The sequence below is a fragment of the Prionailurus viverrinus genome, chromosome F1, assembly GCF_022837055.1.
Source record: "Prionailurus viverrinus isolate Anna chromosome F1, UM_Priviv_1.0, whole genome shotgun sequence".
NCBI classification, from domain to species: domain Eukaryota; kingdom Metazoa; phylum Chordata; class Mammalia; order Carnivora; family Felidae; genus Prionailurus; species Prionailurus viverrinus.
The window spans coordinates 19,952,256-19,968,185 of NC_062577.1; the positions used below are offsets into that span (position 1 = coordinate 19,952,256).

At 36.4% G+C, this 15,930-nt stretch overlaps 1 protein-coding gene across 1 annotated transcript in view; it reads right to left on the reverse strand.

The window, feature by feature from the left end:
• The window catches only part of HMCN1 (hemicentin 1), a 474,606-nt gene that overhangs the window by 156,028 nt on the left and 302,648 nt on the right, over nt 1-15,930 (reverse strand). Inside the window, exons 37-41 of the mRNA XM_047840704.1 lie at nt 13,965-14,066; nt 12,995-13,171; nt 10,553-10,704; nt 8,394-8,517; nt 3,611-3,786 (exon numbers count right to left, since the gene is read on the reverse strand). Of these exons, the coding sequence (XP_047696660.1) occupies nt 3,611-3,786; nt 8,394-8,517; nt 10,553-10,704; nt 12,995-13,171; nt 13,965-14,066 (731 nt within the window). The remainder of the gene's footprint in view (nt 1-3,610; nt 3,787-8,393; nt 8,518-10,552; nt 10,705-12,994; nt 13,172-13,964; nt 14,067-15,930) is intronic.

Sequence of the window (15,930 nt, forward strand, 5' to 3'; positions counted from 1 at the left end):
ACACTTATTAATGGATTGATGTGAACAAAGAGAACTGGAATTTATCAAAGCACAGATGGAGAACCCAAGAATATTAGACCTGAAAGAGTACTTAAAATCTAACCTCCTTATTTTACTAAGAAAAACGAGGACCACTTCGGAGATTTAAACTGCCTTGGTGCACCTGGGTGGCTCGGTTGAGCGGCTGCCTTCGGCTCAGGTCTTGATCTCATGGTTCGTGAATCAAGTCCCACATTGGGTTCTCTGCTGTCAGTTCAGAGCCTGCTTCAGATCCTCTGTCCCCCCCTCTCTCTGCCCCTGCCCCACTCCACTCTCTCTGTCTTAAAACTTAAAAAAAATGTTTGAAAAGAAATTTAAAGATTAAAAAAATAAATTACCCAAAGTCACATAATGGTTGATAAACATATGGAAACCTGGGGTTCCAGGTCCTTAAAATCATCTCATAAAGAATTCATAGAGAGGAGGGATGAAGATTTACTGATTGCCAAATGGTGCTGGGAAAACTGGACAGCAGAATGAAACTGGACCACTTTCTTACACCATACAGAAAAATAAATTGAAATGGATTAAAGACATAAATGTGAGACCTGAAACCATAAAAATACTAGAAGAGAGCACAGGCAGTAATTTCTCTGACATTGGCCATTGCAACATTTTTCTAGATATGTCTCCTGAGGTAAGGGGTAAAAGCAAAAATAACCTATTGGGACTACATAAAAATAAAAAGCTCTGCACAGCAAAGAAAACAATAAACAAAACTAAAAGGCAACCTACAGAATGGGAGATCATATTTGGAAATGACATATCTGATAAAGGTTTAGTATCCAAAATATATAAAGAACTTATCAACTTAACACCCCAAAACAAATAATTCAATTAAAAATAAAAATGAAAAATGAAAAATGAACAGATATTTCCCCAAACAAGACACACAAATGGCCGATAGACACATGAAGAGATGTTTAACATCATTCATCATCCAGGAAATGCAAACCCAAACTACAATGAGATATTATCTCACACCTTTCAGAATGGCTAAAATCTAAAACACAAAAACCAACGAGTGTTGGCAAGGATGTGGAGAAAAAGGAATGCTCTTGCACTTTTGGTGAGAATGCAAACTGGGCAGCCACTGTAGAAAACAGTATGGAGTTTCCTCAAAAAGTTAAAAATAGGTAGGTACCCTACTGGGTACCCACCCAAAAAATACAAAAACACTAATTCAAAGGGATACCGGCACCCCTGTGTTTACAGCAGCATTATTTATAATGGTCAAATTAGGGAAGCAGCCCATGTCCATTGATAGATGAATGGATAAAGAAGATGTGCTGTACGTATCCAACAGAATATTATTCAGCCATAAACAAAAATGGAATCTTGCCATTTTCAACAACATGCATGAAGCTAGAGAGTATAACACTAAACAAGATAAGCCAGTCAGAGAAAGACAAATACCATATGGTTTCACTCCATGTGGAGTTTAAGAAATAAATGAACAAAGGAAAAAAAAAGAGACAGAGAAACAAACCAAGACATAGATTCTTAACTGTACAGAATACACGGATGGTCACCAGAGGAAAGGTGGGTGGAGGGATGGGTGCAATAGGTGATGGGGATTGAGGGGTGCGTTTGTCGGGATGAACATTAGGTGATGTATGGAATTGTTGAATCACTATATTGTACACCTAAAACTAACATAACACTGCATGTTAACTATACTGGAATTAAAATAAAAACTTAATAAAAAAGATTTATTCACTGCCTAGTGTGTTCCAGGCAAATTAAAGCAGTAAGAATGTATTACTCTACCTGGTGAAAGATGTGCATGAATTGTTTTGGGTAATGCACAGGTGAGATAGTTTTAACTGATCAATTCAGTTTTTTAAGTTCTGTAGCAGTTTTCATTTCCATGAAGTTGTCTCCCAACACCCCTCAATGGGACCTGCACCCTTCAGGGTACCTCGGTCAGCCTCCGTGGTAGGGATTCACTAGATGCCAGGATTTCTTCACCATCTCCTTTCTTCTGGCTTCCCAGCCCTATTAACATCTGTGCTCTGGAGAAATCAACTTATATACTCTGAAATTTGCTAAGACATTTCTAATCACACATAGCTCTCCCCTACCAGTGCTAGGACTTGTGTTTCTACAATTGTCTTCTTCTCTCTCATTTGGCCAGAGTTGGGGTTTGAGAATTCTACCAGTTGCTTTCTAGAGCTTTTGGTCTACCTCTGAGGATGGCCATTGTTTTTTTTGCCTTCCCCCCACTCCCCGCTATATAGCTCAATGGACTATCCTACTTTCCTCTATCAGTTATTCTCACTTCTCTTTCACCCAGCTCCATTATTACAGATCATAATTCCTAACGTCTCTACTGGGTTGCCTCTCAGACACAACTTCACACTCCTTCCCATTCTTTCCCATGCTTCTGCTCTCCTTGTGTATGCTTCTCAGCTTCCTATGTGCTGACACCATCATCCATTTCTCGACTCCCTTTGTTTGCCAGTGATAACCTTCCTTTACCAAGAGGCTATGTGGTGTGGTGGGTAATAGAATGAGTTTTGAAGCTATACACCCTGTATTCAAATTCCATTTCTGACACTTAGTAATGGTGGCAGATTACTTAGCTATTCTTTCAATTTCTCAATAAGGTTATTATGAAGACTTTATAAACAAACATTCCAATGGCTTATTGACTTTCTGAATCCTAATTCCTTAAACTAGTTTTCACGTTAGCTCTTACTTCACTCAAATCAACACTGTCAACATTATTTCCACATATTCACTTTGTTAAATTCTGTTTCAGCCACACTAGCTTATTTGCTTTCCTTAGTCAGGCCTTTTGTCCCATCTACCTATAAAAAGTCAAAAAGCTTTCCAAGACCTTCAGGCAACCACAGCCTCACCTTTTGCTATCATCCTAAAATGTATTGTCTGTGCCATCCAAATAGTGATTAACTCAAACTTATCTTACTGCGTTTTCAACTGAACGGTTAATTTTCATATTTTATGCAAAATTGGAAGACACTGAGGGTAGGAAATGTGTCTACCTTTTCAGGTCCTATGCAGAATACCTAGAATGAGTGTTTATTTGCTGACTGGTTGAATGGCTAAAAATGAAGCGCTCATTAGAATATCTCTGCAGTATTTCCCTAGAAACATTTTTGGATGGCTTCTGGCTACAAATATGGGTAGACAAATATCTAAATTCTACTAAGCATGAAATTTAAAAATATTACAAAACCCCATTAAAAGAAAGGGTAGCTAGAATTTTATAAGATGAAAATAGTAGAACACTTATAGATAGGCAATTTTTAAAAAAATGTTTAATGTTTATTTATTTTTGAGAGGGAAAGAGACACAAGAATGCGAGCAGGGGAGGGGCAGAGAGATAGGGAGACACAGAATCTCAAGCAGGCTCCAGACTCTGAGTGTCAGTACAGAGCTCGACGCGGGGCTTGAACTCATGAATTGTGAGGTCATGACCTGAGCCAAAGTCGGACGCTTAACTGACTGAGCCACCCAGGTACCCCTAGACAGGCAACTTTAATACCAAAGCCATGAGCTTAGGAATATTATAAGAAGAAGTATATGAATGAACCCATAGCCTTACCTTTAACACACTTCCATTTTCAGAGATACTGAGGCCTGGTTTCTTCAGCAAGGGGCGGCCATCCTTTAACCAAGTCAAAGTAGGTGGGGGGATAGCATCACTTTGACATAGCAGATCCACGGCTTGACTAATGAGGACAGAGATATTCTGTTCTTCTCCCATAATATTTGGTGGAACTAAGTGAAAGATGGGGTTTCCCTCAGGATAAAACAGGCCAGTACACTGCTTATCTTTATTAATCATCAGGACATACACAGAATAGCTTTATTTGTTCTTTTAAGATGTAGGATCACTATAATTCCAGCATACCCTCTGCTTCATTTGGTTCAGAGTCAAGTATTAATAAATCACTGATTACCATGTTCCTATTGAACAGAAATACTTTTTGCTAACCTTTCACTTTAAGAAGTTTTAGAACTGGAAGTTCTCCCCAACTGCCTATTTCAGAAACTTTTTGAACTAGATGTTCCTGCTTAAGATTTCCAAAGTGGTAAGTCACTCGTGAAACGTTTTGGAAATAGCAATAATTAAAAGCATATATATCCTTTTGATATTTATTTATATCTTTTTTTTGCAAAGGAAAATAAACTTTATAGACACAGAGGCAAAATTAAAAGACAGAGTTGAAAGAGATCATCCAGTCCCACCTCACGGTATATAAAACGTGAGGTGAGTGACAATGACTGATTTGAAATAATGTGACTTAGAATTTAAATAAAGATTTGGAGAACAAACAAAGAAATTATGTAACTAATTTGTGGCCAAGCTAGGAGTCTTCTGACTTGCAGTTTAGAGCTCTTTTTGGTTTTCCACGATGCCTTGTCAGCTTTCTATAAAATAAAGACCATGTGGGATAAATGACACAATAAAGAACAAAACGAAAGCAGTGACCAGCTGTACAACATACAATTACATAAAAGGAGGAAATGAGTTGAAATTTTAATGAGATTAAAATTAGAATCCGCTGGCTATTGAGCTTGTCAGACGCTGCAGTGTGCTCTTGGAGAAGTCTAAGGAACCTCCTTCCCTTGGGTGTATTAAAAAATAGAGTAAACAATCATTTGTCTCAGATGGTTTAGGTACAGCCCTGCCAAGAAGGAGAGGGTGGGCTCCAAAACCTCGTGAGGGCTCTTTCAGGCCTGTATTTATAATACTTCAAAAAAACACAAACTAATGATGAAATCAGGCCCGTTATAAAGGGGTCACTCTGAAAAAACACACAGAGGAATTTCCTTGGCCATTTCTCACTAAATCCCCTAACTATTCAGGACTGTAGGAAACGTACCATATTTGTAGTATTTTTTTTTTTTTTTTCACAAGAAAGGTTAAGCTGCAGTGAAATGAATCCTGAGGGATTTAACAAATGCTTTGATTGAAGTAAGTTTTTTGTGGTAAGGATCGTTACTCTATAGTCCATGTGCCATCATCTCGGGCTGGATACTGTGGCATGTGGCAAAATGACAACAAATGTGATAGGTTTTGACTAGTAACACTGCGATTCTGCAACCAGGAGGTTTCTTTGCTACCATGTCTCCTACAGAGGGAAAGGCATATAAACTAAAGGCCACTTTTCGTACTATTTCTGGATGCAGGACCTGTGCTAAACCCAAAGGTACTGATGCCATGATGCAAAGAAATGCCACATGCAATAGTTGGAATAGAGTAGCAGAGCATTTGTGCAGAGATTCTCGATGCACCTTTGCTAAATTCAAGCACACACAGACATCTGGCTCTCGATAAGCTTATTCTATGGGGAATGGAAAACAGTGGGATTGTTTTTAATATGTGACACATTAGATAAAAGATATACAACCAGTCTGAGATTAAAACTGCTATCATATTAGCAAAAGCAGCACAGTTGGCCATTTTCTAAGGAATTATGAAAACAGATGCTCTCATCAGTCTTAGCACAAACAGCCCTTTAAAAAATAGCCAATTTAACAGCTTGGAAATCATTTCAGGTAAAGTCTGGTCTCGGTGCATAAAAAAGTACCATGACCATATAAAAATACGTTTATCTTAGAGTATTTATAGAATTTACAAAAGAACGTGAACTCTTTATGACTGCTGGTGGAAGTCAAAGTCAGAAATAATTCACAAAAGCAGAATGGTAATTTATTCCCAAATATTTTCTTCCAATTATTTTTCTTTATAGCTAAATGAGTTGGATCAAGTTCAAAAAGAAACCAGATTTTTTTTAATTGAGAGGAAAAATGCAAAAACAACAGCGTATTTGTTTCCTAAGGAACATAAATTAAAGCAAATCTAATTACAGCCGAGGGTATCTATTACTGAAACTCATCTATATTTTCTGTCTTTTCATTCCCAACTTTTTGTTTAGTCTGAGAAGAGAACAAGCTTCTGCCCTTTAGACCTCAGCTTCCTTAGATGTTATCCCTATTTAGCTTGGTGGTTGTGCTGCTTAGGAAGCGGTGTATTATGTCTGTTTCTCCTCCTATGCATTAAACTTGTTACATTTAATTATCAAAATCAGCACTGCTATAGGGTTATACTTGTTCAGGTGCTGGAGCACAAGTGATGTCTATCAAAGTTCTCTGAGCTTAGGTTTAAAGAAAAGGTACTACAGGAATCGTAATCATTTAAAAACCCAATTCTCTTGTTTTAGCGCCATTCTGGTTTCATACTAGAGAAAAATTTTTTAATGAACTACTCTTGTAGTTACAAGAGTGGGGAAAGCTCTTTTACCCACTGTCTATTTTTCTTATCACCCCCACAATCTACAATGTAAACCTGAAGGGGTTTACTGCTGGGGATAGACCTTCATTAGGCTCCAACGAGACATGAGATTGTCAACGTTACTACTATATATACTACTATAGGAATACGATATATAGAGATAATGCTAAGAATGGAGCACAGATTGGAAACTAATTTCAGTTTTATTCTTTCTTGCTGGCTTTATTTCTTTATTTGCTTGCTATGCATCTACATTTTTAAAAATTTTTATTATTTTTTTACACTTTTTTTAATGTTTATTTTTGACACAGAGAGAGAGAGAGAGAGAGAGAGAGAGAAACAGAGCATGAGTGGGGGAGGGGCAGAAAGAGAGGGAGACACAGAATTGGAAGCAGGCTCCAGGCTCTGAGCTGTCAGCACAGAGCCCGACGCGGGGCTCGAACTCACAGACTGCGAGATCACGACCTGAGCCGAAGTCGGACGCTCAACCAACTGAGCCACCCAGGTGCCCCTGCATCTACATTTTAAATGCTGAATACGTGTCCACATTTTCAAACATATTAGCTAGCCATCTGACTTTTATAACAGAGGAAAAGTCCCAGTTTTCAGGCCAAAAGGGTGGCGTGGAAATGTCTTGGCAAATGGTAAAAAATAGTGATGCATGTCTTTGTGACTCCTGGAAAATACCAATTCTCTATCACCTCTCCAGCACTTTTGACATTAACCAATGTAGAAACGGAAGGAGCCATTCCCAGATTTTCACTGCTGACTAAAACTCAGAGAATACTCTTGTCACCCCTCTGCCTGCTTGCTAATGATTGCAGGAGCTTTTGGATCATATACTTAGATTGATTAATGAATCACTCTCTAAGGATGTTTCAGATTGACAGCATTCCAATTCCTCATAATACATAAAATGACCCAGTTAGATTTAAGGAAGAAGTAGATTCCCTGGGCCTGGGCATTTTAGACACATCTGTTATCTCAAACACATAGCACCAGCAAAGCTGGAGGCGGAATGTGGACTCACGTCGACTGCAGAAGCAACAGAAAAGAGAGAACATAGTTTACTAAGGCCAACTGGGACTTTCCAGCTCAATTTGTCATACAAGTTAGCCATTCTGTAACAAGGCTTTTTTTTTTCTGTCAGAAAACTATGACTTATAAGTTATTTTTGATCATTACATTTGCTTTTGGCAAATGTATAAAGAGCAGTCAACCCACATGGTTTGAAGGTAAAAAAAAAAAGTGATATATTTGGAATAGGAATGAACTATTTGGAAGTGAGGGAGGACTTAGGATTGTACGCCTGAAACTAATATAATACTACATTAATTATACTGGAATTAAAATAGAAAAAAAAATCCAGATACTCTTTGAGGGAGCACAGAGAAACAATTCCATTATTCCACGACTAAGGAATATAATTCAAATTAGACACTGAAAAAAGTCTAAAACAGCTCTAAATGGAAAGGTAAACTAAATTGTGGAATGAAAAGCACATTTTATGGATGGAGCCCAATTAGGACCAAACTTTGTGCAGGAGGACTTTTGCTGTGATAGAATTAGACATTTCCTTTTGTACCTTATGGCTGCATCATAAGTAGAAAAAACTTGAATTTTATCTAAATTTATGCTTAGTTTAACTTTTGCTTTTCAAATAGCCTTTAATTCATAGACATAGCACGGGCTACAAAATATGCTGATTGTAACTTAAAAGTAATAAAATCTAGGCGCTGAGTAGAATGGATCAAGAGAGCTACTTGAACAGATGCTTTCTTTAGTGAGATTTTATCTTTCAAATTGCAAAGCTGCTTTCCATAGCCATCTGTTCTTCAGAGTATTCTGTGAAACCAATACCCGGCATGCTGGATGTATGCTTATCTTAATTTCTCAGAACTTTAAGAAAGGAAAATCAGTCAAAGTGAAATACAAGGCAGAAAGGTAGAATTTGATTTGAGTTGATACTGTGAAATCATTTCTATTGCTCATAGTTCTTTATCAACAACTTCCCTTAACTTCCTCAATGATCTTAGGAAGTAAACACATCTATATCAGAGCAGAAGTAATTATTAAAATATCTCACCATATACTCTAAGGTCAATGTCCCTGTGTTTCTCCCCAGCAGCATTCACTGCCACGCAGGTGTATCTCCCGGTATCACTGATTTGTGCGCTGGTCAGTGCTAGGATGCGGCCTCCAGACAGAACCTATCAATGATAAGAAAGATAAATAACTAACATGCCCCTCTGAGAAACATATGCATAAACAGCCTTTTTCTCCTATTTTCTGAGGTTGATCAATTGACATTTGCCTCCGGAAAGAGTTCCACTTGGATATTTTTTATTTTATTTATTTCATTTTATTTCCTGTCAGATTTATTTTACTTTACTTTACTTTATTTTATTTTATTTTAAAGTGGGCAACCATCATAAAATCTACTTCCCATCCTATCTTTGGAAGAAGACTGTGAAAAAAAAGCTAGAACCAAACTTAGCAATCACTGAAAACAAGATCAAGTGATAGTCCAATCTCATCTATACTCACTACAGAGAGAGAGAGAAAGCCACCAGGGGAGAAAGATGAGAATAAGTGAGAACAAGAGGAGCTAATTTCCCTTCTAATTTTCTTGGGTAGAATAAATAAGAAGTTACGATGAATAGCAAAATAGCAGCCAAATAAATTAGTCATATTCATAGATTTTTAACCTATTAGTCTAGTGGTACTTCTAAAATATTGACATCAAGTCTGGGTCTTTTATGGTCCCAAATTCTGCAAGCATTGGATTTTTGAGAAAAGCTAAAGAAGTAGAATGGTGGGAGAACTAAATTCCCTGCTAAGCAAAATAAAACTAAAGTATACTTTAAATGAGATATATGTGCTTCTATATATTTTTTAATGTCCATTTATTTATTTTGAGAGAGAGAAAGAGAATGCCCACAAGAGTGGGAGAGGGGCGGAGAGGGGCAGAGAGAGAGAGAGAGAGAGAGAAAGAGAGAGAGAGAGAGAGAGAATATCCCATGCAGGCTCCTCACTGTCAGTGCAGGGCTCAACACGGGGCTCAATCTAATGACTGTGAGATCATGACTCGGTCTGAAATCAAGAGTGAGACACTTAACCAAGTGAGCCACCCAGGCTCTATATTTTTATTTTTATATTTTATGCTTCTATATTTTTAATTTTGAGTCAATGTAAAGCACTTAAATGCTTTCTCAGACTCAAATTTCATTTCTTACAATGTTGTCTTTCTAGTATTTCTTACTTTATTATTTTATGTTTTTGTAAAATTAAATACAGTCTATATGGTTCTCTCTCTAATTCATTAATATTTCCAAACATTTAAATATAAATTTTATGAGGAAATTCCTGTTTTTACTGTTGATCAACATTTTTCTTTTTGAGAGAGAAAGAGAGAAGGGGAGGAGCAGAGAGAGTGAAGGAAAGAGAGTCTCAAGCAGGTTCTGCATTGTCAGTACAGAGCCTGACACGGGGCTCAAACCCATGAACTGTGAGATCATGACTTGAGCTGAAACCAAGCATTGGATGCTTAACTGACTAAACCACCCAGGCACCCCTGTTGATCAACATTTCTTTGTGCAAGGTATCTTTTGTGGTGGTGGCAGGGAATAGAGATGGGGAGGTAGGAAGCAAGTAAAACAGATGGGGGTGCCTGGGTGGCTCAGTCGGTTAAGCACCCGACTCTTAGTTTTGGCTCAGATCATGATCTCATGGTTTATGAGTTTGCGTCCTGTGCTGGGCTCCAAGCAGACAGCATGGAGCCTGCTTGGGATTCTCCATCTCTCTCTGCCCCTCCCATACTTGTGCCCTCTCTCTCCCAAAATAAATAAATGAACCTAAGAAAGAAAGAAAGAAAGAAAGAAAGAAAGAAAGAAAGAAAGAAAGAAAGAAAGAGAAAGAAAGAAAGAAAGGAAGGAAGGAAGGAAGGAAGGAAGGAAGGAAGGAAGGAAGGAAGGAAGAAAGAAAGAAAGAAAGAAAGAGGCTAAAACAAATGGCCAATATATAGTACCTACATATGAAATAAAAGAATTCTTATATGTAGTGGGCTTTAAAGAATTGTTTAGAAATCCCAAGTGTGGCTATGGTATTTATGGATGTATATTTATGTGTATGTTTTTGGATAACAATTATTAATTCGTATTTTCCAAATCTGGTTAATAGCTTTACCTGTTTGTACTGTATTTAATAATCAGGTGGTAGATTGCCCTTAAGAAATAACAAAAGTACCTGTATCCCATTAGTGAAACTAGAGACAGGGCTACCATCTTTCAACCAGGTCAGACTTGGGGCAGGGATACCTCTGGCTTCACATTCTAACCTCACCAGGTTATTAACCACCACTGCCACCATGTTACTGCTGCCAGAAATCGATGGGGGCACTGAAAAGAAATAAAAAATAAATAAAAGGAAGTTATGTTAACATTACAGAATATTTCACCTCAAAATAATTAAAAGTACATATAATGTCTATAGTTGTATTTTCACATGTGGGTTTTTGGTGGTTTTGTTTTGTTTTGTTTTGTTTTGGTGAGTTCTTTCACACTATTTTGAGATTCTAATTATAGCTATCCTTTGAGGTAGGTAGTGCAATTATCAACATTTACAATTGAGGAAAGCTACTTTGCTTAGGAAATCCAGTTTTTAACAGCAGAGTGTTTTTATTTCTTGATTTCCGTGTGTGTGTGTGTGTGTGTGTGTGTGTGTGTGTGTGTCTTCCTCCACTGTATCTATGACTACCTCGTTGTCTTAAAAACATTATTAGAGATAATAATTTGAAATCTTTCTTTGGCCAAAACCTATGATTTTGATAGACAATATTTACAAATAAGGTTATTGTCATAAGTTGATAAGATCATTGATGACTATTTCAACAGTTCATCTAATTTTTTTAATTTTAATAATTTATTGTCAAGTTAGCTAATATACAGTGTATACAATGTAGTCATGGCTTCAGGAGTAGATTCCCATGATTCATCCCTTACATTCAACACCCATTGCTCATCCCAACACATGCCCTTCTAAATGCCCATCTCCCATTTTCCCCAACCTCATACTCCCAACCCCCATTAGCCCTCAGTTCGTCTCTGTATTTAAGAGTCTCTTATGGTTTGCCTCCCTCTTTGTTTATAACTTATTTTTCCTTCCCTTCCATTATGGTCTTCTGTTAAGTTTTTCAAATTCCACATATGAGTGAAAACATATAGTATCTGTCTTTCTCTGACTGACTTATTTCACTGAGCATAATACCCTCCAGTTCCATCCACATTGTTGCAAATGGCAAGATTCCACTCTTTTTCATCGCCGAGTAGTATTCCATTGTCTATATATGCTACATCTTCTTTAGCCAATCATTAGTTGATGGACATTTGAATCAGCACTCCTGTATCCTTTGGATAAATTTCTAGTAGTGCTATTCCTGGGTTATAGGGTAGTTCTATTTTTAATTTTTTGAGGAATCTCCACACTGTTTTCCACAGTGGTTGCACCAGTTTGCATTACCACCAACAGTGAAAGAGGGCTCCCCTTTCTCCACATCCTAGCCAAAACCTGTTGTTTCCTGAGTTGTTCATTTTAGCCACTTGGACTGGTGTGAGGTGGTATCTCAGTGTGGTTTTGATTTGTATTTCCCTAATGATGAGTGATGCTGAACATTTTCTCATATGTGTATTAGCCATCCAGATGTCTTCTTTGGAAAAGTGTCTATTCATGCCTTCTGTCTATTTCTTCACTGGATTATTTGTTTTTCAGGTGTTGAGTTTGGTAAATTCTTTATAGATTTTTGATACTAACCCTTTATCCAACATGTCTTTTACAAATAGCTTCTCCCATTCCATCGGTTGCCTTTTAGTTTTGTTGATTGTTTCCCTGCTATGCAGAAGCTTTTTATCTTGATGAGGCCCCATAGTTCATTTTTTGCCTTTATTTCCCTTGCCTTCGGAGACATGTCAATTAAGAAGTTGCTGCGGCTGAGGTCAGAGAGATTGTTGCCTGTTTTCTCCTCTAGGATTTTGATGGTTTCCTGTCTCACATTTAGGTCTTTCATCCATTTTAATTTATTTTTGTGTATGGTGTTAAGAAAGTGGTCCAGTTTCATTCTTCTGCATGTTGCTGTCCAGTTCTCCCAGCACCATTTGCTCAGGAGACTGTTTCCATTGGATACTCTTTGCTGGTTGGTCAAAGATTAGTTGGCTATACATTTGTGGGTCCAATTTGGGTTCTCTATTCTATTCCATTGGTCTATGTGTCTGTTTTTGGGCCAATACCATACTGTCTTGATGATTACAGCTTTGTAATACAGGCTAAAGTCTGGGATTATGATGCCTCCAGCTTTGGTTTCCTTTTTCAACATGACTTTGACTATTCAGGGTCTTCTGTGGTTCCATTTAAACTTTAGGACTGTTTGTTTTAGCTCAGAGAAGAATGCTGGTGCTATTTTGATTGGGATTACATTGAATATATAGAAGCAATCTTAAGCCCAACAGCATGTGAAACTAGAGAATTTTAATAGGAATCAGGAAATGAAAACATTCATCAGTTTTAGAACACTGCACCTTTAGAAAGATAACAAAACACACTATGTTAAATATTTATGCTAAAGTTTTATAGAAGCACCTAATCATTTTGAATGCGTTTTTACTCCAGTGTGAATCTAGGGGAAGTGGCACTAACCATGGACCTGTAGACTGTAAAATAATTCTGTAGCTCCAGCTGAGTTGATGGCCACACATTTATATATACCAGCATCAGCAATCTGGGCACTTTCAATATCAATGATCTGTCCTCTGTTCAAGAAAGTGACACTGGTGGACCCCGAGAGTGGACGATTATCTTTATACCATGTAATAGCTGTAAGAGGAAAAAGAGAGAAAGCTTTCTTTTAAAAGCTTGATACCACTAAATTGGAGCTTAACCAAAATACTAATAATTGCTTTAGTCTTTTGCTTGTCATTCAAATTTAAACAGTTTAAGAATCTCTTTAGGATTGGCTTTGAGGAGGAGGTAACCCTAAGAAAAACATGAATAGCCAAACTAATATAAGAGTCCTGAAAATGAAATTATAAAACAAATACCCTTTTTATTATCTCTAATATATCAGTATTGTTTGATAGCCAACTTTTAACCAGTTCTATTTCTTTTTGTTGTTTATACTTCTCTTATCAATAAAAAATTTTGTCTATGCATTTTATCAAAACCAAAGACTATATATACCATTAACCTAAAAATTAAATTATTCTTGATTCATATTGATAACTTACTAGTGATGAGAATCAACAAAATAATAGTCTCATCAAATGACTGATTATTATAAAGATAATCAATTTGAACTAGAGAAAACAAATATTTTCCAACATAAATGTATAAAAAATACCATTGTGAGTTTTGTGGCCACAGTAAGGGCAATAAAAGGATTAATTATTCCCATATTACTGCCTTGTTCAAATGGGTAAATTATTTCATAGAGTTAGAAGCAATGAAAATTCAAAAATATCATCTACTTCCTGATATCCTTATCTATGCTTTACCCTTAGAATGTATCCTATAATCTTTCCTTTATTAGTAATTGCTATATGGTGCTCATAAACAGGTTTAGCTTTTCCCAGAAATCTTAAAATGTCAGAGACTCCACAGGTAAACCTACCGGGCAAGGGGTTGCCAGCTGCCTTACACTCCAACTGAATGGGGTTGTTCAGCACCACCGTCTCATTCAGCATCTTCCCTGCATCCTCCAGGCTAGGTGGTTCTGCAAGACGCCCAAACATAATTAATTCACATAAGTAGGCTATTTAAACAAAAACTATTTGTTCAGTGGAAATTATCATTCCTTTCTTCCTTTCACATACATATACTAATATACTTGGTATAAAAGTAAAGTATACTATTAAGTAGAATTGGAGAACAGGATTAAAAAAAAAGATCTCAGTAAGTTTTTAGGATCATCCATTCCTCTGCACAAATAGGAAAATCCTCAGAATTATAGATTAGCAGGTAGCAAAGAAAGCTAAAGGACTATTTTTCTATTCCAATTAATCTGATTAGTCTGATGATGAATTGCCTTTAACAAGAAGTAAGCTATCCCATTTGAACTCTTCCAGTGAAAGGGAAATCTATTTCTCAAAATATCTGACTTTATCTGTGTAGAGTATAATCTTAAAGCATTTCAGAAAAATTAAGAGTCTTTTTTTGGTGTATTGCAGTTTTTTCTTTTGATATAAAAGTTATAATTAAATTGTTAGTAAAATAAAATAGAAAACTATATTTTTAATTTTAACTTTTAAAAAATGTTTATTTTGAGAGAGAGTGAGTATGCAAAAGTGGGGGAGAAGCAGAGAGAGAGAGAGAAAATCCCAAGCTGACTCCACACTGTCAGCACAGAGCCGAACGCGGGACTCGATCTCACAAACCGTGAGATCAAGATCTGAGGTGAAATCCAAAGTCCAATGTTTAACTGACTGAGCCACCCAGGCACACCTATTTTAAATTTTAAACACCACAGATAATGCTACTTTATAATTCAGTGTGCATATAATAAAGTAGGAATTTGGAAAGTCCAAGAGGCATAGTATAAAAGGAATAACAACATAGAATAGCAATGTCCTATGTTTCCTACACTATCTCAAGTAATATAGGAATGACACCAGGATGAAAAACTCACAAGTAAACTAGAGGTCTTATCTTATTGTGGGAAGATGCTGTAAATGTAAGTTAGTATCTGAAGTTTATATAAAAACTACATTTTAAAGATTTGCTAAACTTATTCAGTGCACTGGAACCCTTCAACCCCACTCCATCTATTCATTAATCTATTAAAAACAGAAGAGGAAAAGGAGAAAGGAAAACAAGAAAAATTATTAGAACTAAATAAGATGGAAGAAATAAAATCAAATATGTGAATCAAGAGCATAAATGTGAATGGACTCATTTTCTTTGTACAATAGACAAAGAGTTAACACATTTGTGGGTTAATGCTATTTTCTTTAATAAAAAAAGTCCAAGTGGATAAAGAGCATAAATAAAAAACCCACAAAAAGGCTAACAGTAAAGAGTTGGGCAAAGGTGTACTAGGAAAACAGGATCATATCAGTTTCTGACAAACTGGTATCCTAAGCAAAAAGCATCAAATATAATAAAGCTACCTGCTTTCTTTTGCTTGACAGGTCACAAGAAACAAAGAGTCCATTTTAATGGCAATGGTATATGCATTGAATAACAAAGCAAAATTTGTTAAAAAGCAGGACAATTTTGAAAAATCTAAAAGGAGCATATTTTAGTGCACTTTCTTAGGAATTGACTATAGTGAAATAAAAATTGTGTTTTAAAGAGTTTGAAAAATAATATTACCCATCCAGATTGTAGGTGCATATGTGTGTGTAGGTGCATTTATAGTTAACAAGAAATATACATTTCTCAAATGCCAATAGAATATTTTCAAAACTGTCTGTATATTAGGTCACAGAATCTCAATAAGGCATTTATAACTACAATTTAATAAACTATAATAAAAATAAGTAGAGGTCAAAAACAAAAATATAAAGCTCTTTACAGGGGGATAACTTCATTAAAGAAGAAATCAAGATAAAAGTATATGATTACAAAAAAATAAAATA